At 38.3% G+C, this 27696-nt stretch overlaps 1 protein-coding gene across 3 annotated transcripts in view; it reads right to left on the bottom strand.

Moving 5' to 3' along the window:
- Positions 1 to 27696, bottom strand: part of lipeb (lipase, hormone-sensitive b) — a 42564-nt gene that overhangs the window by 4006 nt on the left and 10862 nt on the right. For all 3 annotated transcript variants that reach the window (XM_067448632.1, XM_067448634.1, XM_067448633.1), the window contains 9 exons: positions 15073 to 15314; positions 13446 to 13730; positions 10401 to 10491; positions 9154 to 9299; positions 7828 to 8013; positions 7005 to 7157; positions 4732 to 4876; positions 3105 to 3332; positions 2320 to 2460 (listed from right to left, as the gene is read on the bottom strand). In XM_067448632.1, coding sequence (XP_067304733.1) covers positions 2320 to 2460; positions 3105 to 3332; positions 4732 to 4876; positions 7005 to 7157; positions 7828 to 8013; positions 9154 to 9299; positions 10401 to 10491; positions 13446 to 13730; positions 15073 to 15314 — 1617 coding nt within the window. The remainder of the gene's footprint in view (positions 1 to 2319; positions 2461 to 3104; positions 3333 to 4731; positions 4877 to 7004; positions 7158 to 7827; positions 8014 to 9153; positions 9300 to 10400; positions 10492 to 13445; positions 13731 to 15072; positions 15315 to 27696) is intronic.

Raw genomic sequence — 27696 nt, 5'->3', positions numbered from 1 at the left:
GCAGAGAGTAGGAATTTTAAGCAACAGGGGTGGGGGATTACAAAGACCCTCTTTTACACAGACATTGGTGGAGGCTGTTGGCGAGGAAACCGTTGCCAGGGAGAGGTAAGGCATGTGACTGTTTGATGTGAAGTGCATGTGTGTGGCATTAAACAGACATTCAGGAAAATATTAAGGCCCTCAAACTACCATACAAACAGACATTAAGACACACAACTGACCAGTCACAACACAGCTGTATTGCCCATAGTCATAATCTTGTGAAAAACTATTCTCAGCTATGCTGGTATAGTGAATAATGAATTCATGGAAATTATGAGGCAATTAGAATGCTTTGTGTTGTGTGTGACACCACACTAATGATGCCTTTTAGCCACACTGCATTGACATCCTGCACAGCCCTACTCTTTCTCTCTCTGTGTGAGCTAATGAACTCAAATGATATGAGATCTGGGGTTGATAGTAGCCCATTTAACCATTGACTTAAAAACCGACGAACATTTGACAACGCAATATGTGAAGCCATTACAAAGGGCCTTGTCTGAGATGGTTACTGTCAGCCTTTCAGTCCAGCTGTGCGACTATGCAATCAAAACCACAATAAATAGAATAAAAAAGCAGATACAGTCAGAGAGTATTTGTGACAATTTTATTAGAAATGGAAAAATGTCAGTTCCATATCTATTATTGGCCAATATTAGAGATGTTTTATTTTATGAATTTAGTATTATATTGAATATTTAACTGTGCTTGCCTCACTTATTTATATAACCTTTGCTGTCCTCTAATAACACTTTTATAACACTTTAATGTAATCTTCAGCAAATATTTAAAAAAAAAAAATGTATACTGTAATATTGTGATGCCTAAATTCATCTGTAGCATTCAAAAAATATTTTAGTGTTTCATTTTTTATTCTCATATACAAAATAGTATAGAATTCTAATACAATTATAACAATTTTAAAACAATTTAAATAGTAATTGGTAGCAACCAACTGAAGAATGGGAGGCAGGGCTGAAGTCAAGTCAAGTGAACTTTATTTATATAGCGCTTTTACAATGATGATTGTTTTAAAGCATCTTCACAGCTTTAAACAGGATTTTATTTTGCTGTATAGTCCTTCTGGAGAATTGGTGATGTTATCAGTTTATTTCAATTTATCATATACAACAATGTGGGCAGATCAGTAATATAGTTGATACAGTTAATTTAGTAATTTATGTTATTTGGATATTTAGTTGAAAACTTAGATCAAAATTTTAGTGTCCCCAACTGAGCAAGCCAAGCCAAAGGAGACATTGGCAAGGAACCAAAACTCCATCAGTGCATGATGGAGAAAAATAAACCTTGGGAGAAAGCTATTGTTGTTTGAATATCATGGGGAAGGTCACTGAGGCCAAAGGGTTGAGGAGTTATTAAAGGGTTATTTCAAACCTGTGAGACCTTCGTTCATCTTCAGAACACAAATGAAGATATTTTTGATGAAATCCAAGAGCTCTCAAGGCCGCTCCATAGACAGCAATTTAGATGCTGCAGCCGATTCTGTTCACGTGAGCAACACGATGCATGCACATAATGATGACGTGGGAGTTGCTTTATTTATACAATGTGTAGGAGACTGGCACAAGCTAGAATGAAATTGTTGAATAAATTTATTTTTGTTCATTTTTGTGCACAAAAAGTACTCTCATCACTTAATAAAATTCTGCGAAAAAGTTTTGCAGAAAAATTTCATCAAAAATATCTTAATTTGTGTTCAATTACAGAATTTTCATTTTAAGGGTGAACTAACCCTTTAATACTACGGTAGAAAGAAGAGGAAGGAATTGTGGAGTTGTGGCAAAAAATAAAATTGGGTTGTAGGATCATGCATGCATTAGCCTTCCAGGTATGCTTTAACAGCCCGCTTAGATGACAGATACAGACTGAATCGGGGCCTCCATTCGGAACCATTCAGTCAGCACACACTCAGAAGACTGCTTTCCACCAAACCATCTGTGGGTCATGCACCACAAGCTGGAGAATGAGTTCAGAAGCTACCACATATAGCTCTGAACAAATGGCTATTATCACTATGAAGCCAATTATGTCAAGCAAAGCAGAGTGCTACGGGGCATGTGTGTGCCTTAATTTAAACCTAATTAAAACAGATCAAATAATTAGCCAGCTGCACTCTTACGAAGGCATCATCATCAGTGAGTGTAGGGATTATAATCATAAAATGACAAATTGATAATGACACACTCAGCACAATGTTTTAGATGCACTCTTCACAATGAGTACTGAATACCCTCTATTTCAGCCCTATACATGTACCTGCACTCCCTCTATCCAGCAGAGAATGGATCCAGTTAGAGGCCCCTTGTTTGAAGTCTCGGAGCAGCAAGGCAGTATCTCTCCTCACTATGCTCAAAGTGCTCACCTTCTCCACCTGCTTCTCCACCTGTGGATCTGTGCCTACACACAGCAGAGAAGGACAAAAGGGAAAAAGCAAACAACATGCAGTAGGGATCATCAAATGTGTAGGATTCAATCAATCAAATCAGTCTATCCATATATAAAGAAACAAACACATTTAAATTAAATTAAAAATATTATATACAATATTAAATAATAATAAAAATATCTTAACTAAATTTGGATTTATAATAATAATAAAAACATCAAAATAAAAAAAGTATATGTAAAATGAATACAAATTTTAATAAAATATCAAAATAGAAGCATTTTAGATACTGTATCACTTTAAATATCCAGACTACAGAAGAAAGGCAATATTGATACAGTTCACCTGCAGGGGAAAGACAATACAAGCCGTGGGCCATTGATTTGACTTTACTATGATTGAAAACACTACTAATCAAATCATTTATAACAAAATATAAACCTATTAATCTATTCCTGACGTGTGTGGCTTCACTTAACTTTACTTGTTGAAATCATTCATCATCATTAAGTTGCCTACACTCCCTAAATTGTGAATATGCTAAACTTTTACCAGCGATAAATTATGCATCAGACCTGATCATTCCAGTTCGCTAATAACCTAAATCACAACACAGCACTATTTGTCATCAAATCTATTACGGTTCCAGACTGACCTGCGTAAGCACTGAGGCAGCGTGAGAGCACACTGAGGGGTAAAAGAGGGTCTATGAGGGTGAGCAGGCGGGATGGTGAGGCGTATATGGTGAGCAGGGTGGCGGGGTACGCAGCAACGATGCCATCCGGCATGCGCACGCCATGAGCAGCGGCCCGCATCGACACAGTCACACACAGGTTTCCTCCTGCGCTGTCACCGGCCAAACACACGCGCTCACCTGTCCAACCTAAGGAAGAGAGGGGCCAACAGAAGAAAATTAGAAAGGATGTGCAAAGCAGAAAACTAAGTAATGAGCAATAGATCAAATAAAAAAAGTGATTTAGGGAATCAGGAAGACAAACACACTCAATCATTCTCAAATTAGGTCACGTTTTATTACTGATGTGCCGTGGTTTTCACACCAAAAGAGAATTATTAGAAGTGCGTGATCTGCGTCATGATCCAGAGATAGATAGTGGAGGTGAGAGAACGCTGAATGATGAATATGTTTATGCTGCTGTAGTCAGACCGCATGTGAGCTGAGTTTCAATAGGCATCTTTGTTCCCTCTGGGAGCTTGACATCATAGTACAACAGTATGACAGATCATCAAGTCAGCCAATTTCACTTGTCTTGTACCATAATCAGTTTTCTTAAGGACTAATCAAGTGACTGAATCATACAATGTCGAAAAAAATTAAACAATAATTTAAAAAGCAGTCTGGTAGATGGATGATGCAATTACTATAAATGTTGTATTCAGTGTTTCATTAAAGTTGTAATAAAACTAACAAAATTAAATGAATAAAATATTTCTCCACAAAATGTGTTCTGACATTCTGTAGGAAACTCATTTTATTTATATGTGGCTTGGAGTGCAGGTTTTGCACTCATTAAAGCTGAAGGACCACATAAAAGCTAAATGCCGTTTTATTGGTCGTGAATAAAATCACCTCCAATTGGTCCATGTCAACCTTGAAAAGACAAAATCATGCTTAATGTGTGCCACCAGCGGTCGTACATGACAAAGCGGCTAGATCTGGTGATCTCAAATGACATGTGGAGGACTTCTCTAATCATGTATTTTGTTTAAAGGGATAGTTCACCCAAAAATTAAAATTCTGTCTTTAATTCCTCACCCTCATGTCGTAAGACATTTATCTTCAGAACACAAATGAAGATATTTTTGATGAAATTCAAGAGCTCTCAGGCCCCTCAGTAATTCAATTACCCAGAAAGGTAGTAAGACATTGTTAAAATAGTCCATGTGACTACTGTGGTTCAAACTTATTTTTATGAAAAGAACACTTTTTGTGTGTGAAAACAAACATAAATAACGACTTTATTCAACAATTTCAATCCGAAGATGATGACATAAGGGTGAGTAATTAAGACAGAATTAAAAAATTTGGATGAACTAACCCCTCTCCTGCAAGCACACGTTCACCTGCCACTTTTCAATGCGACATCCCAAAATGACCCAATGGCTAGAACCAAGTCTACGGCCAATATTTGTTATTTTTCAAGACGTTACACTCGAATGTACGTATATTTCACTACTTCCATAACCTCATGACTTTAAGAAACAACTATGAATGACGATATCATATGATAAAGGAAGTATAAAGAAAGTGCTATTCTTCTCACCTAGCAGGTTGTGATTCTTGATGGCCCAGCAGTAGGCGTAGAAACATTCCTCTAAAGCCCGAGGAAATGGGGCCTCAGGGGCCAGAGAATAGTCCACTGAAAGGACAGGGGCATTCAGGTCTTGAGACCAGCTCTTCAGATATGGCTAGAAAAAGAAAAAAGAAAGAAAGAAAGAAAGAAAGAAAGAAAGAAAGAAAGAAAGAAAGAAAGAAAGAAAGAAAGAAAGAAAGAAAGAAAGAAAGAAAGAGAGAGAAAAGAGAAAAGAGAAAAGAGAAAGAGAGAGAGAGAAAGAGAGAGAATTGAAATCACAGACATTAGACAATTTAGGCAATGTTGAAAATTTCACACCAGGATTTTCACACTTAGTTATTTCTTCCTTTTGTTCTTTTTAATAAAAAACATTAACTTGCTACCCCCTTGGAAACACATCTGTTCTTTGATGACGTGTACTCTGGTACAGGGGCTGACCCATAAGTTTTCACTCCCTCCCCTCCAGCAACCTCCAGTCATTCCACAAATGACTGCAATCTTACATTCAGAGTTTGCAATTCTCACTTTCTGCAATCCAATCAGTTCCTAATGGTTAAATCAAGTCCTGCCCTACATTTTTCTCATTTCACTCAGACATACATTACAATAGGAAATAATTTTTGTTGCAATTTCAAATTCATGCTGACTTTGTTTAGCATTTAAATGACAGGTTTTACCGTAACTGAATAAATGGGTCCAAATCCTCAATAATATACTCATCCTGAGTCTGCTGAATATGGCTACCTACCTTCTAGATAGTATGAGAAAAGCAATAAATCAAATGTGCAATATAGTATTCAGTAGGCAGGCATACAGTATGTAAAAATACCCAGATTACCTACTTTCCCACCAAGATTTTGAAGTATGTATCCAATGAGGCCACAGGAACTGTTACGTATTCGTAAATAGCAGGAAATAGCGTCAACAGCTGCAATTGATGATAATTCCAACATGTCAAATGTAGTATGTTCAAATTGTAATTATAGCGTACTTCATTAGCGAACAAGAAGTATGTTTTGAAATGTTATGACTGTTTATATTATGGCTTTATGTCACTTCTGTGTCAATTAATGTTGCTAACTGACGGCAAAGATCCACATTTTCAAATCCTGAACTGCTTACCAAGCTCAAGCCCCTAATTCCTCTCTGAATTCTGACCTCATGTAGTTTCAAGCTTTAAGACTTTGGTTTCAATGTGAATGCAACTGCTGAAAAGAGCCTGAATTAGGTTAAATGTTCATTTCAAATAGCTTCTGTCACCCTGAATATCCATCTGAATGTGTCTTACCAAGCATTAAGAGAAAACACTTAAGGAATGAGCATATTTCTTTTCAGATATTTCAGCCTTTTTTTCCTTGTTCTCACTTTTGTTTTGTAGTTTAAAGAAATGATGCGTGCTGACAGGCGTCACAACATGTTGCTCTGACTGCCAGTTACATCTCATATCAACGTGCCCATTGTTGAGTGGCGCTCGTTCAAGCAGCTAATGCATTGTGTCGAGAACGCAGGCTCCCGCTGTTGAATGTGTGTGTGTTTGTGTGTGTGAATTTTGCATGAGTGCAGTGATAATATAATACTTTAACAGAGCAGAAGTCTTATACTTTGCATAAGACACAGGGTACAATCAAATGCAAATGACCAATATCTAATACTGCTTGCCAAGAAGCTGCTCTGCATAATAGTTAAAAGTAGAGGCACTATTAAAAGCACTAAATAAATAATAAGACAGTGATATCCTGGGGGACTGCAGTCAGTGTCTAAAGTATTTTTTGAAGTATTCAAAATTCAAATAAATATGCCAAGAACATTTTAAGTCACTTAGGATGAATCTAACAGTAAAAGATGATCTGTATTCTATAGAATTTTGGTATTTCTTTAACTATGGGACAATTGAATTTTCCACTAAAATGTCCAACAGTAAACATGCACAAATCACAGGAAAATTCTCACTACAGTATCATTTTCACCCCATCTTAAGGTGATTGTTTAATTACATTCTGTGCATTAAATGGCATTAATAGAAATGAAAATTTGGAATAAAACACTTTTACATTTTTATTTTGCTACTGATAATTTCACAGCTAACATTTTATGTATGGCATTTATTTATGTTGTGGTGGAAATGATTCAGCTTCATATTTTTAATTTAAGTCTTTTCAGGTGGAAATCATGACTTAAAAGTAACAGGTCTGCATGATTTAAGATACAATAAAAAAAAGGGGTGAGAAGAGACGAAGAGATACCTCATGTGATTTGGAAGTCTGTGCCACAAAGCCTCCTCCGTGGAAGTGCAACAACAGCCATGGGGAAGGGGGGCTGCGCTTCGGCTTTAGGCCCAAAGAAAGAGATACCGGGCCCCCCTCTGAGCGACACAGTGCTAATAATTTCTCACTGTCCTGAAGACAGAAAATAAAAAATAAAATGGACTATAAGCACCAAAACAATAAAGAGCAACCTATGAAAATGTTATCACAACTTCCTGATTTGAATAATACTTCATTAGAATCTCTTTGAAGCTCCAAGCCCCACACAGTCGAAAACTCTCATTTAGACAAGAGATGTGTAATTAAACACTACAGACGCATGGTTCTTAAACACGTTTACGACTCAGCTGGATCAATAGGAGTTCAAAGGAGATGAAGCAAAGTCAAGTAGGCTTTTTTAAACACCATTACATCTTACTCATCTATATTGCAACCAATTCAAGTCCTCCCATGACACTGAGAGGTATATCAGGAATTATAGGGCTTTAAGTAAAGGATAAAAGGATAAAAGCTCAACCACTTTATTTAGCGAAGCACTTAGCACACCTCAATATGACTGCCAGTGATTTTATTCATTCCTTGCTATCTGTGCATAGTTATTTATTTATTTATTGACAAGATAAGAGCATGTAAAGTGAAAAAAATGACTCAAATTATGAAATTCAAATTATGATTCAAATGAAAAGTTCGTGCTTGAGCTTCAATGAGGAGAAAGAAGAGAGGGAAGATACATAAATGAGAGATGATTATCATTCACAGGACTAATTAATATGGTCAATGACATCAGTTTAAACTGTTGTACCTGTCCTTCTCTCAGCTCATATGAGATCAACCTCATCTGCACAGGACCCGGGCCGATATGAGCTGCTGGAGGAGACACGGTCACCGTCTTGGTGGGATCTGCCACCAACGGCAGGTCAAAGGGCACAGGGGGCACAGAAATAGCCCGATTTACCTTCACTGTTGTGGCTGTGATAGACATCAGACTCTTGAAAGAGGGAAAGAGAGAGAGAGAGAGAGAGAGAGAGAGAGAGAGAGAGAGAGAGAGAGAGAGAGAGAGAGAGAGAGAGAGAGAGAGAGAGAGAGCACAGATTAATTTCTGTTCCACTACTATGTGAATTGACCTTTGCAATATGAGAATTTAGACAAGTTATAATCTGATCTGATCAGCTGTCGAAAAGATTGTTGAGTATATTAAAAAAATACTGGTGCAAGGAGTACATGTCAGTAGAGTTTTATAACTCAGGGGAATATTTGACAAATACTGTCAATGCAATTTGAACAACATTATAAAATAAGATATCAAGGCTAAAATGTTTTGCCCACAATCGGCAGTCAAGTATCCTTTTAATGCATTTAAACTTTAGAAAGTTTAGAACGAGAGAGAAAAAAACTGGACCTGCATTTGAAAGTGGATTTTTAGGTCCTCTTTAGTTTAGCTCATTTTTAATGAGCCTTATTTAATTTTATTTCACATTTAGCTGGTTCCCAGTGTTAATTTACACATGTAATTCACTTTTTTAACCCTAGTTCAAGTATCTTTAATATGATAAATATATGATATATGATTAATATGTGATATAATGTATGAATGGATTGATATAATAATACTTAATTATTACTCATTAATATTATGAGGATTAAAATTTTTATCATCATACTGGTATAATAAAACTGAATTATTTGTGTGTGTGTGTGTGTGTGTGTGTGTGTGATGGTGGGGCCTGGTAATTCCTACGTTATGGGGACAAAATGTCCCCACAAAGATGGCAATATCCGAAATCCTTGTCCTTGTGGGGACATTTTTAGGTCCCCATGAGGAAAACATCTTATAAATCACACAGAAGGAGTTTTTTTGAGAAAGTAAAAATGCAGAATGTTTCCTGTGATGGGTAGGTTTTGGGGCAGGGGCAGTGTAGGGGGATAGGATGTACAGTTTGTACAGTATGAAATCCATTACGCCTATGGAAAGTCCCCATTAAACATGGAAACACGACGTGTGTGTGTATGTGTGTGTGTGTGTGTGTGTGTGTGTGTGTGTGTGGTTTAATAATACAAGGTCAAATCTCAAACCGATTTTCTTTAATTGTGATGCCCCAACTGAAACACACAGATGGTTAATACTAACTGATAAAACTTCAGTCTCTGTAACGTTCCAGAATGTCTTCCAAAAATGAACATCCAGGTTCTGAGTGATGCGTTCATACTCCCGACCTCTCAGTTCAGGGTCAATGGCATACTTCCCAGAGGTGAGGAAAGAACTGGCTGCTACACCTGAGAGAAACACAGACAAATAGAAAGTTAGATGAAAGCCTACATAACTGCTATATCACACCAGGGCACCATACTAATATGTAATATAAGTAATACAGAGGAAAAAATAAATAAAATTGGGTTCCCAACAAAGAGAAACACACACAGTGACCTCGATCATCTTACCTTGACAAACATGCACAAGCAATTAGTTTAATATTTATTAACAGGGAGGGAAAAGAAATTCTCAGATGCATTACGATTCTCTTTTAAACTTCAGAATTGATCTAGAGCTTCGTTTTTTTTCCCCCCGCATATCCACAATGGAACGTGTGAGTGGGGGTTGTTAACTCTTGCCCTCAAGATCCTTCTTCCTGCAGAGTTTCAACCAGAATCAACCACACCAAAACAAACTTACCAAGCTCCTTATGATTACTAGAAAGATACAGACAGGTGAGTTCGATCAAGGTTAGAGATCTACTTTGCTGCAGAGTTTATCAAAGGCCAGAGTGAGAACCCCTGCACTAGAGAGCCATATTGTGCTTGCTACCAATTACATCAAAAACCATTGAACAAGTACATAAACTTGCATTAAGTTTCTTGAGCGAAATACAAGGTTTTGAAGTGAAATACAAGGGCAATCATGGGCTTCACTGCACAGGATATGTGCTGTGACAAGCGTATTTCAGTATATACATTTCAGGGTTTTCTCTTCCTATAAAATCGGGAGGGGCTTACAGATGCCCAGCCCTAGCAGAAACAGGCACTAATCATCTCTTTAGAGGAAAAAAGGGTTATCTACTAGCAGAATGGATGACAGGTTTGGGAAGGAAACAAATTTCTCTTATCCATACTGCCCCTCTGTGAGAGCTACTCACCATATGGTGCAATATCTCCTGCCTCCCCTAGGGTGCAGCATTGAGCACAAAAACAATATTAGAATGCCTCTGCAGGTCAGTGTAGAACTGCACTTTTGTGTCCTAAATTAGCACAAGAGGAAAACCTGCTGTGCAGACACTTGCAAAAATAAAGTAGTGTGAAATAGTGACCTGTTCCCACAAATCAGAAGGCACATAAAGGAAGGTTTAATCAGACCAGGCTGAATGTGACCACTCTACTGACCTATCCCCGACTGATGCTTCTTGTAGTTGTCTCCAAAGGCAACCAGGCTAATAGCAATTGACTGCAGGCATGGACGGATGGCAGGAGTAAACTAAAATAAAAGAGAACAAGATATTCACCTTAAAACATAAAAACATATGGCAGAAAAAAATATGCAAAAAAACTGTAAAAACTGTAATATTGTGAAATATTATTACAATTGGTGTCACATGATCTGTCAAAAATCCCTCAAATATACTGATTTGGTGCTCAAGAACACCCAGAGAAATTTCAACTGTCACAGTCTAACCTATTTTGTTGCTTTCATGTCCGCCATTTTATACAAGCTCAGAGCTCAACTTTCACTGACTTGCCACCTATTTCACTACAGAATATTTTTCTCCTATTGTTCTTAAAGGTCAAATTGCATTAATATAGAAGATGGTCATTTTCCCAAATAATAGTTTCATTGACAGAATTAGAGGTTAGTGGGTAAAGGACATAATTGGAATGAAGCTCTGAATAGAGTAGATCAACCTCTTGTGCATGCCTTAGTCTTATACAATTTAAAGTCCTCTACTATGCCTACTATGTACGCTTTCAAAAATTGACCCTAATGTTGATGATTTGTGTGATTAATGCAAGGTGACAAGGTTTTTATGTTTTGGGCTTGTCAAAAGCTGAGTGACTATTGGACATGTATATTTAAAACACAAAATAAGGCCTTTAACTAGATATAAAGCCCAATGTTAAAGTTGCTATTTTTAAAGTAACAGAACAAGGAATAGCATTAACAAATATGGTCAAAAACGTTACTGCTTTTGCCACCTTGTTAGCAAGAAGAAGAATAGGCCCCACTTTATATTAGGTGGCCTTAAGTACTATGTACTTACATCAAAAAATAAATACAATGTACTTACTGTGTTCAAATTGTATTGCAAAACACCTTTGCTGATATTGAGGTGTAATACGGGTAGAGTTCGGGAGAGGTGTGGTGGTGTGGGTCAGTTTAAGGGTAGGGTTAGGTGTAAGGGAAGAACCAACTGTGTAATTACAAATGTAATTACAGAAATTAATTACAGACGTAATTACATGCAGGTGTTTTTTTAAATGTAAGTACAATGTAAAAACATGCATGTACACAATAAGTGCAATGTATCAAATTATTAATTACAATGTTAGGATGTGAGTGGAAGTCAACAAACCTGCCTAAAGCTTCAATGTGGATATGTGACTTTTAAAACACCCGTGATCACATATTTTTAGAAAATAACAACTCTCCCACCATTTGATTATTGTAATTAATTTTGAAAAAACTGACTGGTTTAAATAACATTAACCTTGTGGTTTGGTTTTATAATTATGTACGGCCTACTAATCTATCAGATATTTGTAATTTATAAATTAGTACATTATTTACCTCATCTTTTTTTTCTTTATTTATTTATAGTTGCTATTATTATTCCTATTGCTATTGTTGTTTTAATATTTTATGTATGTTTAATTATTTTGGCGGAAAAGGGTTATTGTGGGGGGCAAGATAAAAAAGAAATTACAACTGTAATTGTATTAAACTTTTTGTTTATTGTTAATTCTGTGAAAGTTTTATAAATAATATATATATATATATATATATATATATATATATATATATATATATATATTTTATAAATAAATTTACCAAATCCAAACTTTTGAATACGTGTGTGTGTGTGTCTATATATTATATGCGCGTGTGTATATATACACATATTATAAATATATCAAAAAATATCTAGATGTTCAAATTGTGTATATATATATATATATATATATATATATATATATATATATATATATATATATATATATATATATATATATATATATATATATATATATATATATATATATATATATATACACATATACACACCGATCAGGCATAATAATATGACAGGTGAATTGAATAACACTTATTATCTCCATCACAGCACCTGTTAGTGGGTGGGATAATTTAGACAACAAGTAAACATTTTGTCCTCAAAGTTGATGTGTTAGAAGCAGGAAAAATGGGCAAGCGTAAGTATTTGAGAAAGTTTGACAAGGGCCAAATTGTGATATTTAGACAACTGGGTCAAAGCATCTCCAAAACTGCAGCTCTCGTGGGATGTTACCGGTCTACAGTGCTCAGTTTCTATCAAAAGTGGTCCAAGGAAGGAACTGAAGGCACTGTGGTGAACCAGTGACAGAGTCATGGGCGGCCAAGGCTCATTGATGTTGCAGAAAGCAAAGGCTTGCCCATGTGATCCAAACAAACAGACGAGCTCCTGTAGATCAAATTGCTCAAGAAGTTAATGCTGGTTCTGATAGAAAGGTGTCCGAATACACAGTGCATCACAGCTTGTTGCGTATGGGGCTGCATTGCCGCAGACCAATAAGGGTGCCCATGCTGACCCCTGTCCACCGGAAGTGCCAATAGTGGGCACATCAGCATCAGAACTGTCGAAACCTTGTGTCTTTTCATCCATATGGATGTTACTTTGACACATACCACCTACCTAAGCATTGTTGCAGACCAGGTACACCCTTTCATGGAAATGGTATTTCTTGGTGGTTGTGGCCTCTGACCGCAGGATAATTTGCCTTTCCACAAAGCAAAAATTGTTCAGGAATGGTTTGAGGAGAACAACAATGAGTTTGAGGTGTTGACTTGGCCTCCAAATTCCCCAGTTCTCAATCTAATTGAGCATCTGTGGGATGTACTGAACAAACAAGTCGGATACGTGAAGTACCTCACAACTTACAGGACTTAAAGGATCTTCTGCTAACATTAGCAGATACCACAGCACACCTTCAGAGGACTAGTGGAGTCCATGCCTCGACATGTCAGAGGTGTTTTAACAGCAAACGGGGGACCAACACAATATTAGGAAGCTGTTCATAATGTTATGCCTGATCAGTGTGTGTGTGTGTAAACATTAATATGTAAAATGTACGAAATGTAATTATTGCCGTTAATGACTTTGTTGTTATTATAAAAACCATGTATGGTCTCATGGCTCATGCGCTCTTGAACAAACACACCTGAAATCCAACACAGCGACCGTAGAAGCAGCCTTTGTGCATGGAGGCGTATTCTCTCAGGAAGCTCTGACTGAGGCCACTTTCCTCCTGGAAGAAGAGGTTGCCGTGACTGTTGTCATGGAGCAGTCTCTGAGCTAGATAGAGCAGCGCCCTGAGTTGACACAGAGCGCTACAGTATGCTTCCATCTCTGCCGCATTGTGGCTGGCACGGAAAAAGATGCTTCGTCTGTTGGATGTGATATAGCGCCCTTTGTGGATGATGTGGAGGAGGCAACAGCGCACCACCTGAGGAAGAGGGTGACAGAGTTAGATGAATGGAGGTTAGGGGTGTGCCATATCATACCGTTCACGATAATACGGGTATACATTTTTACATGATAAAAAAGTGTCACATCGTGATAACAATAATATAGCGATGCTATAATGTATGGTGCATTAACTTTCCCCTGCGCGCACATCAACACTTGTCTGAGAGTATACGAAGAGCAGCACATCAGCCTCTGATGACGATTAAGTACCTAAAAAGGAGTATTCTTGGCTACAAGAGGTCAGCCCTCTTGACAACTGACAAAACATTGGCAACTTAAAGCTGTTATGATGTTTGGAGCACAATATTTGACCGGAAGGGTAACATTGACAGTTATTTTCGTCAGATACGTCTCGTTAAATCCAGAATTCTGCCTCCTTTGAATCAGACACAGAGATAAAGAAGTGTATAAAGAAATACGTTAATTTGAATGAATGGATTATAGCATTTATTTTAATTACTTATAGACAGAGTGCGATAGAGAGATTTGTGGCTGCGCCTGATTATTTCTTAAAAAGTGCTTTTATTACTTGAAAATAGCGATGTAACCCTGCCATTGCTGAGAAATATAATGTAGTGATCGAGTAGCTTAGCTATTTTATTGCTAAAAGTCATGGGGTGGCGTTGATACGTTTCTGTACTTCTGAATCTGCAGCGCAATCTCTGTATGCGAGTGACGCGTGTGTGCGTGTGAGCTTCTGACTTGGAACTACCTGTGCATTAAATTATTTTATTGCACTCCTTTCAGCCAATCAGAATCGAATATTTAGACAGACCATGGAATAAACTACTTTACTTATTATTAAACTAAAATGTTATGTTATAGTTTTACTTAAGATTTACAGTGAAAACGCCATAGTACCAAGGCTATTTACTTTCATTTGACTTCTTATGACAATAGAGTTACACTTTTAATTAAATATCTCATTAATGACAGTAGCTTATTGGAAAATACTTTTTTTTAATGTTTCTATATCGTCATAAATATCGTTATTGCAAATATTCTTGAAATATCGATATAATTCTGAGGCTATGTTGCCCACAGCTAATAGAGTGGTGCTAGGAAACATACCCAAATGCATCATGCAGAAGAAAGGAAGTGCAATGTAAAAACTGCTTATTCAGATAAACAAAGTCATAGAAAGGACAAGTGTGGAAAGACTAATGAAACATGCCCCTGGTAGAAATGAGCTTAACAAAAGCAGAATACGCAAACCAGTTAGTTGTGATGACTAATTGCTGAAAGAGGCAGGTTGGAAAGACATCTCTTGCCCTCAAGCTAACTCATTAAAATCATTAAACACACAGTCAGAAAAGCACCTTAACAAGGGAGCGATATCCATTGGCTGGGATATGAGGGTCAAAGTCAAAATGGTGGTAGATGGCAGCAAATCCAGAGATTACAGGCTCCAGGCTCCGAGCATGTTCTTGGATGGTGGTCATGGCGTCCACCAGGCGCTGAGCTGCATCCCCGGCTTGGCCTTTTGTGGCCCCAGAGAAAAAGGCGGCATTTTCTTCACACACATCAAACAAGGCAGTGAAAACTGCCTTGGTGTCCATCACTAAAGGGGATCGGATGGGTTGAGGACACAACAATTACTTCAAATTGGCACATATACTGAAATACTTTTAAGCCAATATAGAGCAATTAAGCTCAGGACAAAAGCCAAGCATTTGTGTAGACTGTGGTTATAAATAGTGCTATAAACATTTTATAGATCAATCAACTGGAAATGCCTCAGCTGAAGTACTTCACTACAGATTTTTCTTCTTCATCAGTACTTTGTCTCGTTTCCAGTAGAATAACGAAACATCCTTAAAACAAGATAAATGTGCGTGAGAAACAAAATTTCATAAAATATTAGGAGTTGTTTTTAGAACACACTACTGTTGAAAGATTAGGATCAGTAAGGATATTATTTTAAAGAAATTAATATTTTTATTTAGCAAGGATTCAGTCAAATTATATAGGTTAAATGTTAAATGATTTTTCACAACTGCAAGTTTATATATTGCAATTCTGAATCCTGAAGTCATAATTGAGAGATATAAAGTCAGAATTGCGAAATAAAAAGTCTAATTATCTTTAAATGTTTTATTCAAGTTGGAAACAAGCTTCCATAGATTTGATTTGTATTGCTGGTATGGTGAAAGGGGAATTCTGAAATCCACTGCCACTTCAATATACCTGTATATAGTACATATATCCTAATTAACTTCATAATCAAAACTTAAAATCAATATGTATCCTATATTATTATAATGATTCTATCCAGTTATGATTTAGCTTTTAGTTTCTTGTTTTCTAAAGTGTATATTTGGTCTCTGAGGAGTGACTGAGGGTCTGGCCTAGGGATGTGTGATGTGTTACTAAACACTGGCAACAAGGTCATGTGTTTGGATTTTGGAGGTATCACACACCCCTAACATGTCAGGAGTGCAGTAACAGCGTTTGCTAACTTAGCCTGGCTTCCAGAGATGAAATATGGATTTGTCTTTCATTTAATTTATTATGTTTTATTCCTTTTATATTTCCTTTTACTGAAACACTAAGGCCTCAAGATGAGTATCGCCTGTACTATTGTGTGTCCCTCTCACTGAAAGAAAGTACGTTATCAGTATGTTTTGGTAAGAACTAGTTAGAACTGGAGCTTAATCAGCTCCAACCTTGGAGAGACTGTGTATCTGTGTATGTGCGCAATATTCTATCTTACAAATCAGTGTTGAGAATGGTGTACAATAGGCACCCTAAGAGATGGGTGGACTTGTTGTTCTGGGCAAGCTGGTGCCTGCTACAGATCTGGAGGGTCACTACGGGCCTAAATCCAGGGTGAAAGCATCAACAAGTGACACGTCTATGGAAACGTGCATCAGATTAACTGACTCGAGTGGAAATTTACTGTGCATTGCAAATTTTTATTTTTATTAATTGCAATCCTGACTCTGTCTTCATTTCTTCACTACTGGTCCTGGGTTATAAGCTGTTAACCCTTAACAATGGTAAAATACATTTCTAAATCTTTTGAAATATCTGTTTATCAAAGAATTATATATATATATATATATATATATATATATATATATATATATATATATATATATATATATATATATATATATATATATATATATATTACACACACACACGTATATAATATATATATATACATACATACATACATACATACATACATACTAGGGCTGGACGATATGGCCAAAATTTATATCACGATATATTTCTTAATTTTGGTCGATACGATATAATTTCGATATCGATATGAACTATATAAAAGCTTTAGAAAAACTACCAAGAACTGCCACAAAGGATTTCTGTACCTACAAACTTCTGACAAATTAATTTGCCAAGTCTATGAAACCTCCTCCTATAAAACTATATAATATTTTAGAAATAAAAACGGTACAAATAAATTAATGTTCACCTTTTATTTGTATTTAGCCTTTATACGAACAAGAAATGTGAAATCACCATCAAATAAACATAAGACTCTCACTTCGCAGACGCAGTTTATTGGGCATTTTCTTTTAAGTTTTAAATTTCAGTGAAGAACGATTCATAGCGCTATATTCTCCTTTTATGCAAAACTATACCTTTATCTACTGATGCACAAAAAATAAATAAAAATATAGCTGCAAGCAGCCATTATCGGGGCCAAGCGCAAAGAAGAAGACAAGACATGCCAGCATGGCTGGAAGTCTCAAGCCAACTGCAACAATGAGCCATTAAGGACCTATTAAGTTGATTTTAGGCAAAATAGCAGTCAAATTTTAAATACAGTCAATAATAATGGTTTAATGGTTTATCACTTTCGACCAATAGGTGTCACTGTTACGAAACTGATGTGGTTTAGTCAGATTGAGATGACAATGACACATGCAAAGTTTGGTGTCAATATGTCAAAGCATTGCAGAGATACAGCCTCAAGAGTAATTTTTGCATCATGGCTCAACTCTGTTGCAGTGGTATATGAAAACTGTTTTGTCTATCAATCCGAAATCCATAACTATTTGTCAGCATGGTCTGAAGACGATACGGATCAATTTTGGTGAAAATCGGACAAACGGTCTAGGATGAGTTTGAAAAAGTAGGTTTTTAACAAATAACAAGACGGAGGACAGATAGGTTTGCAAAATATGGCACAATTGGTATCCATGTTCTCGGCATGAGCCATTGACTGTATTATGACCAGTTTCATTACAATGGGTTAATTTAATCAAAAGTTATTCGCATTTCTGTACATTTTATTACAACTTTTGACCACAAGGTGGCGCTACCCCGAAACTTTTTGAGTATCTTCAGGACATGGAGCGGAAGACACATACCGAGTTTTGTAACGATACGCTAATGCATTCTTAAATTATAGCATTAGCATTTTAAACCATAATACTGCATTGAAGTCAATGGGAATTTCCTGTTTTGTTTTATTATAGCGCCACCAAGAGGCACAATCCCACCAATTTTTTTATGTGTCCTCATAGTGAGCCCATACATATGTGTGTCAAGTTTGGTGAAAATATCTCATTTTGTTTTGGAGTTATAGACATTTATATGAAAAAACACGTAAAAAAGGACTGACACCTGACTTTGATTGGATTTTACTACCCCTTACTATCAATATTTTGAGATTTGGGCATTAGCGTATAGCTATCGACCTATGTTTCCGAACTTCTGAGGCTGGTTTCGTCTCGATCGGACTAGCGGTTTCGAAGATATCAGCAAATGTTTTTTAAGCACTAAATTACAACTCTGCGCAAACCATATGCCGAAACCTGGCAAGTCTGGTATCGTTGGAGTCGGCAAGGATTCAGGAGACCAAAAAACACACTCCCATCAAAATATGTCAACCACACCCAAAGTTATAAGCGTTTGAAAAAAAAAATTCTCCACTAGGTGGCGCTGTTTCGAAACTTCTCAGGCTACTTCAGGGCATCGTGGTGATGACCCATACCAAGTTTCATAACAATCTGTTCATGCGTTCATAAAATACAGCATTTTTGCACATAATTCAAAATGGCCGACATCCAAAATGGCCGACATGGTAAAATTGGATATCAGTCGACTCGGCATGACGCCCTGAATCTAATGAGACCAATTTTATGATTTTTGGATAAACGGTTCAGAAGTTATAAGCCAAAATAGGCATTTTTCGTATCTCCGGACAGGTAGGTGGCGCTGCGCCGAAACGCTGCATATTGCTTCAGGTCATGCTTGTGATGACATGTACCAAGGTTGGTTTGAATACGATAAAGCGTTGCGGAGATATAGCCTTTAGTGTGTTTTTGCAACCTCCACGTAAAATTTGTTTGTGCGTTTATTGAAAACGATTGGACGAATCAACTTGAATTCCATAACTTTTTGTCAACATGCTCTGAAGATGATCTGTTTCAATTTTCGTGAAAATCGGAGCAACGGCCTAGGAGGAGTTCGAAAAAGTAGGTTTTTCAGAAAATTCAAAATGGCGGGAAAATTTGCATACCGGAAAATGACATCATAGGGTGAAATCGAATCGGCTTGAGCCAAGGAATCCGATGAAAAAAGAATTTTGTTTCTAGCCCTTAGGGGTCAAAAGTTATAAGCATAAATATGAGTGAAACTTTGGACAGGTGGTGGCGCTAGAGGGATTGAGTTAGAGGCACCAAATTTGCTATAGTGACAGCTCAGACTGGCCTCTATGAGTGTGCCAAATTTCACAACTTTTTACCATACGGTTCTATGGGCTGCCAGAGACTCCTATGGCGGAAGAAGAAGAAGAAGAAGAAGAAGCAGAATAATAATAATAGGAACACTAACGATTTCAATAGGTGCCTCCGCACCTTCGGTGCTTGGCCCCTAATAAGACTCAATTCAGTGGCCTATTTGTGCTCTGTTTGAGATGAGTGCACGCTGCTTTTTGCAAGGCTTTAAACAGGAGAAAATGATACATTATCGTGAAGCCATGTCTGACCGTCTTTCACAAGCATTGAAAGGTAATTTAAACAAGAATGACCGCATTGGTGTTAATACATGACATTGTGTGCAAATGTGGAAAGTATTAAAACAAATGTGCCACTTGCCTCTTACATAAATAGTCTACATGGATTATTTGTAACGCTTGGCATCGTATTGTTAGACATTAGATTGATGCATCTATGTCGATGTATTGTTACACCCCTAGTCGGCACCTCTCCGGCACAAGTTTAATATCAGCCCCATTCGCACGGGATTCGTATTATCTGGGGACCTCTGGTGATTTGTAATAATTGCAGAGAATGTCTGTGATCTTAATCCCGTGCGAATCGGCCATGTCTGTAATTTGTAAAGTAAAAATTCCCCCGCAAATTAGCCTACCTACCATATTTCGCCGAACACCGAGGTCCTGTGATAACATTAGTCCTGTGCGAATCGACATCTCTGTGATTTGGCCAGGATTAGGCGGATTGTATATACTTTTTGCAAGCTTTTTTTCTCCCTGTGAGCATTTCTATCTTTATCTTTCACGAAGAATAAAGTCTGCATTCATAATGCGCACCGTTAATTCCCGTGCAGCCGCGCCCACACGGATTATACTTTCACTTTAGAATGAGTATCAATTTGAGAGTAATCTGATTGAATGGTGTGTTTAATATTAACATCAATACTGTTCTGAATGAAAAACATAACAGAACAGTATAGTACAATGACAATCTTGTTTAAATAGGCGCTTTTACATTTAGTTTTGAAACTGAATCTTCCGCCGTATATTGTCAGCTTCCTACTCGTGATAAATGAAATCTGATTCCTGCCGCTGGTCTGAGCTACTGTAAAATAATCAAAACGATATCGATGCCTGTTTATGATTTCATACAGCTATCTATAACGAACATCATATCCGGGAGAAGTCAGTAAATTCGAGTAAAATCACAGGCTTTGCTTATCCCGTGCGAATGCGCCACGCAAAACTCAGATGTGGGGGAGTAATTTCTAAATCACAGAGGTCCCTAGATAATACTAATCCCGTGCGAATAGTGCTTTAGATAGACGAACCACTTCCACGCCACTAAAGAAAGTTAGTCTTTCTTCTCTTATCAACTATTTATTTCTCCTTACTTGTGGAAGCTCGTTCAGTCACATTTGTGTTGCGGTCAGGGAAACTCTTTGTAGCTAAAACGTGCTTCGTTGGGTCTATCAGCCTACTACTGCTGAGCACTGGCTGCGTGTCCGTGGTGTACGTCATCACGCAAGAAGCCAATCGTGTTGATGGCTGCGCCCTGAACGTCAGTCATATCGAAATATCGGAAATGTGTTTAAAAATCATATCACCGTTATTGAAAAAAATTATATCGCGATATATATTGATATTGAATTATTGTCCAGCCCTAATACATACATACACACACAACAGTTTTCAACATTGATAATGATAAAATAATATTTATTTATTTTTAAATTAAAATTACAAAACATCATTTTAAATGGCAAAAACATCAAATGTACTGACTAAGCTTTTAAACTGCATTGCATTATCCTGTTTTAAGTATAAACCTCAATAAAAAAAAATCTAAAAAAAATATAGGAGTAAAGATTCTATAAAAACAACTGTAATTTTTAAGCATTTTTTAAGTACATGTATTGTTTTAGGGATGTCAAAATGCTTGTACTGTAAAATAATAATAAAAAACACTGTTTTAAAAAATATTTTCACAGTCCAGTCTCTACGCAAACATACTTAGCTAATAGCTACCACTGTCACACACAACTACACAAACAATAGCATCTATCAGAACACATTATACAACACACTCATCTTAAAGACGTGGACTGCTAAGAAAACTACTGTTGCTTGTTTTCTCTACAGTACATGCAGCAAGCTACAATGGGCAGAAGCTGTGGACAAGATCACAGGACATAATACTTTAATAATGTTGACGGATGGCCATCAGCCAGCTATACAGTCATTCATACACTCATGCACATTTATCTGATCAAGACTGGCATGCCAGATACAGAGACAATGCAGGTGAGTAAGGTCTCTCAGTGACAAGATTATGACAGGTGACTAGGTCAATCTGTTGCACTCAGTGACCTGACAACTGAGAGAATCACAAGCAACTTCACAACAGCAGGCAATGCAGGGAATAGCAGGACCTTAAACAAACCTTCAGCTTTTTATTAGTGCTGTCAAAACGATTAATCACGATTAAATCACATCCAAAATAAAAGTTTGGGTCAATGACGTATAAACATTTTTAATTGCATAATAAAATAATAAAATTATATTGCATATAGTGCATTTATATTGCAATTATATTACTTCATTATACTGTTTTTTCATCTAGATGAATTGGCCGTGGCCTTAAAAAAAATGTCATAACCATGATTTATCTTTATTTTATTTCATTAACATGCTTAACATTTTTTTTACAAGTTCTCTGTAATTAAAGTGTTTATAAACAAAGTATTAGCATTTCTTTTGAGTTTTTGCAAAATATGACACATTTTTGTTTTTTAATTTCAGAGTTTCCTTCTTAAATGTAGTTTACAGAATAATTTTTCTTTAAAGTTGCATAAAACTGATAAAAAATCTTTTAAAAATACCATTCACTTAAGAATTCTGTATCAGTGATTCCTATTTCAGCCATGGACATTTTATTTTATTTAATACAGTTATTGCTATTATTGGTCGCACCACATGATGAGTGGTGCTCCAAATGACATGATCTCGAATATTAAAATATATTTAAAGAGAACAATAAAAAATTAATTTCATACAAAAAAATAGATTTAAACCATATTCCATTAATTTCACAGAATTGTTTTAATCAACAAAGGAACATTTTATATATATATTTTTTTATATAAAAATCAAATTGCAAAAAGGTGCAACATTTCATTTAACTTGACAACGGAGATGATGGAAAAATAATAATTTTGATTTCATTTTTATCAGAACCATGTATAATCATGTAATAACACATTTGTGACCCTGGAGCACAAAACCATAAGTCTCATGTTGGCAATAGCCAACAATGGGTCAAAATGATAGATTTTTCTTAAATGCCAAAAATCCTTTGGATATTAAATAAAGAAAGTTCAAGTAAATATTTTGTACATTTCCTACCACAAGTCTATAAAAAATGTATTATTAGTAGTAATATGCATTTTTAAGGACTTCATTTGGACAACTTTAAAGGCAGAGGTTCAGGGTCACAACTGTGGCCTTGTTGTGAACAAACATTTAATTAAACTTGACCATCATCATGCTGCTTGTGGTGTGGCAAGCAGCGGGGCGAGGGACCGCGAGAGCGGGCCGGTGATTAATGTTAACGAGTGCCAGCTGCGTGGCACACCGGTCTCGTCTCGCGGCCATGTGACGGGAGCATAAAAGGAGGAACGATGGCAGCGGAAGACGAGAGAGGACCAGGCCTGGATTTTATGTTATGTTTTGTTTATGTGTTTGTGGGCAGTCATCCGTGAGGGGCTGCCCACGTTTTATTTTGTGTGTTTGCGGGCAGTCGTCCGTGAGGGGCTGCCCGCGGGTTTACTTTCATTTTGTTTATTTATTTTGAGTTAATAAATGTTTGTGAAACGTTCGCCGGTTCCCGTCTCCTTCCTTCCCAGCTACTAACTTTGTTACACTGGTGCCAAAACCCGGGGGGAAGGAGGGACATGCTGTCGAAGAGCCCTCGCTGCCGAGGGGGATCGTGGTGCTGAGGAGGTCGGGCAGCGCGGATGAATGAGGACCGCGAGGGCTGCCCGAGGCGATGGTGCTGGAGCGAGGAAGGTGGGACAGAGACCTCGCTGCCGTGCCCCTGGGTCGAGGTGGGGTGGCTGCCGTCCGGGAGGGAGCGGAGGAGTCGCCGCGCTTGCCGTGAGCCGGAGCCTGCTGCCATCCGCCTGAGAGGGGAGGAGCAGGGAGCGCGGGGCTCGCTGCCGGGTCCCTCAGAAGGAGGAGTCACCGCCGGCCGCCAGGGGGCTCGAAGATCGAGCTGCCCACCAGGCGTCCAGTGACATCGCACAGCACCGCGAGGAAGAGCCTCTCGGCGGGCGGAGGGCCGAACGGCAGTGTGTCTGGGAACCGGACCAGAATTTTTTTTTCTCTTTCTTTCTTTTTCTCCCCTCTCTCGTCCGCGGGCTCCTCGTGCTCCCGTCTACATTTCTCTCGCCTCTCTGTCCTTACCCCCAGGTGCCGCGGCCGCCTTGATCAGCCCCCCCGGGAGGGGGCGGGGGGGAGTAGAGCGCAGTCTCGGGAGTGCCCCCTGGCCTGCGAGGGGCGATGGGAGTATGTGGTGTGGCAAGCAGCGGGGCGAGGGACCGCGAGAGCGGGCCGGTGATTAACGTTAACGAGTGCCAGATGCGTGGCACACCGGTCTCGTCTCGCGGCCATGTGACGGGAGCATAAAAGGAGGAACGATGGCAGCGGAAGACGAGAGAGGACCAGGCCTGGATTTTATGTTATGTTTTGTTTATGTGTTTGTGGGCAGTCGTCCGTGAGGGGCTGCCCACGTTTTATTTTGTGTGTTTGCGGGCAGTCGTCCGTGAGGGGCTGCCCGTGGTTTTACTTTCATTTTGTTTATTTATTTTGAGTTAATAAATGTTTGTGAAACGTTCCATCCACGATCCACGATCCTCTTCCTTCCATCCACGAACTTCGTTACACTTCTTTTTTTTTTTTTTTTAACACACCTTCCTATTCTCCTGGCAAAATACTCTGCTCTTGCTCTTGAGTTAACACGCTGTCTATGGCGAGCCCTTTTTCTTTGCTTGGAAGTGGCATAAATAGACGTAAATAGGTGATAACTTAATTAATTAATTATAAATGACTAATAAATGCATAATTACAAAAAAATTAAATTAATGCTCAAAATGTTTCATAATGTTCAAAGATTAAAAATAAACTGTCTGAAATGTTTGTAAATTACCCAAATTGGATATAAATGTATTCCAAATAATAACCTAGTAAAGTACTTTATTTGAGTTTGTTCTTTTATACTCAATTGATGGTATATATATATATATATATATATATATATATATATATATATATATATATATATATATATATATATATATATATACACACACATATACATACATACATACATACATACACATACAAACACACACACACACACAGGTCCTCCTAAAAAAATAGCATATGTGATAAAAGTTCATTATTTTCCATAATGTAATGATAAAAATTAAACTTTCATATATTTTAGATTCATTGCACACCAACTGAAATATTTCAGGTCTTTTATTGTTTTAATACTGATGATTTTGGCATACAGCTCATAAAAACCCAAAATTCCTATCTAAAAAAATTAGCACATTTCATCTGACCAATAAAAGAAAAGTGTTTTTAATACAAAAAAAAAGTCAACCCTTCAAATAATTATGTTCAGTTATGCACTCAATACTTGGTCGGGAATCCTTTTGCAGAAATGACTGCTTCAATGCGGCGTGGCATGGAGGCAATCAGCCTGTGGCACTGCTGAGGTGTTATGGAGGCCCGGGATGCTTCGATAGCGGCCTTAAGCTCATCCAGAGTGTTGGGTCTTGCGTCTCTCAACTTTCTCTTCACAATATCCCACAGATTCTCTATGGGGTTCAAGTCAGGAGAGTTGGCAGGCCAATTGAGCACAGTAATACCATGGTCAGTAAACCGTTTACCAGTGGTTTTGGCACTGTGAGCAGGTGCCAGGTCGTGCTGAAAAACGAAATCTTCATCTCCATAAAGCTTTTCAGCAGATGGAAGCATGAAGTGCTCCAAAATCTCCTGATAGCTAGCTGCATTGACCCTTGATAAAGCACAGTGGACCAACACCAGCAGCTGACATGGCACCCCAGACCATCACTGTGGGTACTTGACACTGGACCTCAGGCATTTTGGCATTTCCTTTTCCCCAGTCTTCCTCCAGACTCTGGCACCTTGATTTCCGAATGACATGCAAAATTTGCTTTCATCCGAAAAAAGTACTTTGTTCCTTGGACTCTTTGTAGCCCAAAGTGGCTTGACCTGGGGAATGCGGCACCTGTAGCCCATTTCCTGGACACGCCTGTGCACGGTGCCTCTGGATGTTTCTACTCCAGACTCCACTGCTTCCGCAGGTCCCCCAAGGTCTGGAATCGGTCCTTCTCCACAATCTTCCTCAGGGTCTGGTCACCTCTTCTCGTTGTGCAGCGTTTTTTTGCCACTCTTTTTCCTTCCCACAGACTTTCCAATGAGGTGCCTTGATACAGCACTCTGGGAACAGCCTATTCGTTCAGAAATTTCTTTCTGTGTCTTACCCTCTCGCTTTAGGGTGTCAATGATGGCCTTCTGGACAGGGTCGGGTCGGCAGTCTTACCCATGATTGCGGTTTTGAGTAATGAACCAGGCTGGGAGTTTTTAAAAGCCTCAGGAATCTTTTGCAGGTGTTTAGAGTTAATTAATTGATTCAGATGATTAGGTTAATAGCTCGTTTAGAGAACCTTTTCATGATAACTTAATTTTTTGAGGTTTTCATGAGCTGTATGCCAAAATCATCAGTATTAAAACAATAAAAGACCTGAAATATTTCAGTTGGTGTGCAATGAATCTAAAATATATGAAAGTTTAATTTTTATCATTACATTATGGAAAATAATAAACTTTTATCACATATGCTAGTTTTTTGAGAAGGACCTGTATATATAAACCATCGATTGAGTATAAATGTACAAAACCTGCCTATCGAGGACATATATCTAACATGGAAAACACTGGTCGCACCACAAGATATTTCATAAAATGGACATCATCAGACAATGTGTGTTTTTTATATTGTGAAAAAAAAATGCTTTGCAATTTTTTGAAGGATTACAAAACACTTTGTAAATCATAAGGTGAGTACATACATGGGAGAGGTACTACATATATATGGTATCTATGTATGTATGTAAACCAGTTTTTAAATGTAGGCATCACTTCATTGACCCATATATATGTGTGTGTGTGTGTGTGTACTGTATATATATATATATATATATATATATATATATATATATAGATATATATATAGATATATATATATAGATATATATATATATATATAGTGACGAGCACTCCCAGAGGAATCAGCGTCGCCCTTGCAACCAACGAAGAACACCTGCACGTCCTCGTCACCGGCTGATCGGTCACAGCTGCTCCCCATCAGCCCGCATGCTCTTAAGGAGCACACGTTGCACTGAGACGGGGCGCTCGAAGCGAATGCAACGCTGTTCTAATCTCTGTCTCATCTCTTCACAGAAAGCAGCGAGTGACCGACAGCCCAACCACTTTGGAGCACGTCTGGGCACCCACTTTCACTTCACCCAGAAACGGAGAGCACGACGAGCACACCGGTAGCACGGGCCACTTGAACACGGAGCAGCACACTTTCACCAGGCACCTCACACTCCTCAATAAAATCACCCTCTGGGGCTTTGATTTCACGTACCTCTTGTCGAGTGATTCTTCACCCCGTGACAGTGGTGGAGAATGCAGGCAAGACAGTGAAGAATCACCGACAAGATCACCGCTCCAACGCCTAAAAATCTTACAACGCCTCGCTGAAGTAAGCATCCGCCAGCAGCAAATAGCTGAACATCTTGCCACTCGCCTGGGTCGGACGGAGGATGAACTCGCCGCCATCCGGGCGACCACGGCCCAGCGGGTTCCGCTACCAGAGCCTCGGGCGCAGGTCATCCGCCTGTTACCCAAGATGACAGCTGATGACGATGTAGAAGGCTTCCTTCAGGTCTTCGAAAACACCGACCACAGAGAGGGATGGCCCGCGGATGAGTGGGCACGCGCGCTGGCCCCACTCCTCACCGGTGAAGCACAGAGAACTTACTTTTCGCTCCCCCTGACGAGCGCCGACAGTTATGTCACCGTTAAGCGAGAGATCCTGGCGAGGCTGGGCCTCTCTCCGGTGTGCGCTGCCCAACAGTTCCATGAGTGGGAATAC

The sequence above is a fragment of the Pseudorasbora parva genome, chromosome 7 (genome assembly GCF_024679245.1).
Source record: "Pseudorasbora parva isolate DD20220531a chromosome 7, ASM2467924v1, whole genome shotgun sequence".
Taxonomy (NCBI): Eukaryota; Metazoa; Chordata; class Actinopteri; order Cypriniformes; family Gobionidae; genus Pseudorasbora; species Pseudorasbora parva.
The sequence above is the reverse complement of the archived record's forward strand: the minus strand, read 5'-3'. Positions and strand labels throughout refer to the sequence as shown.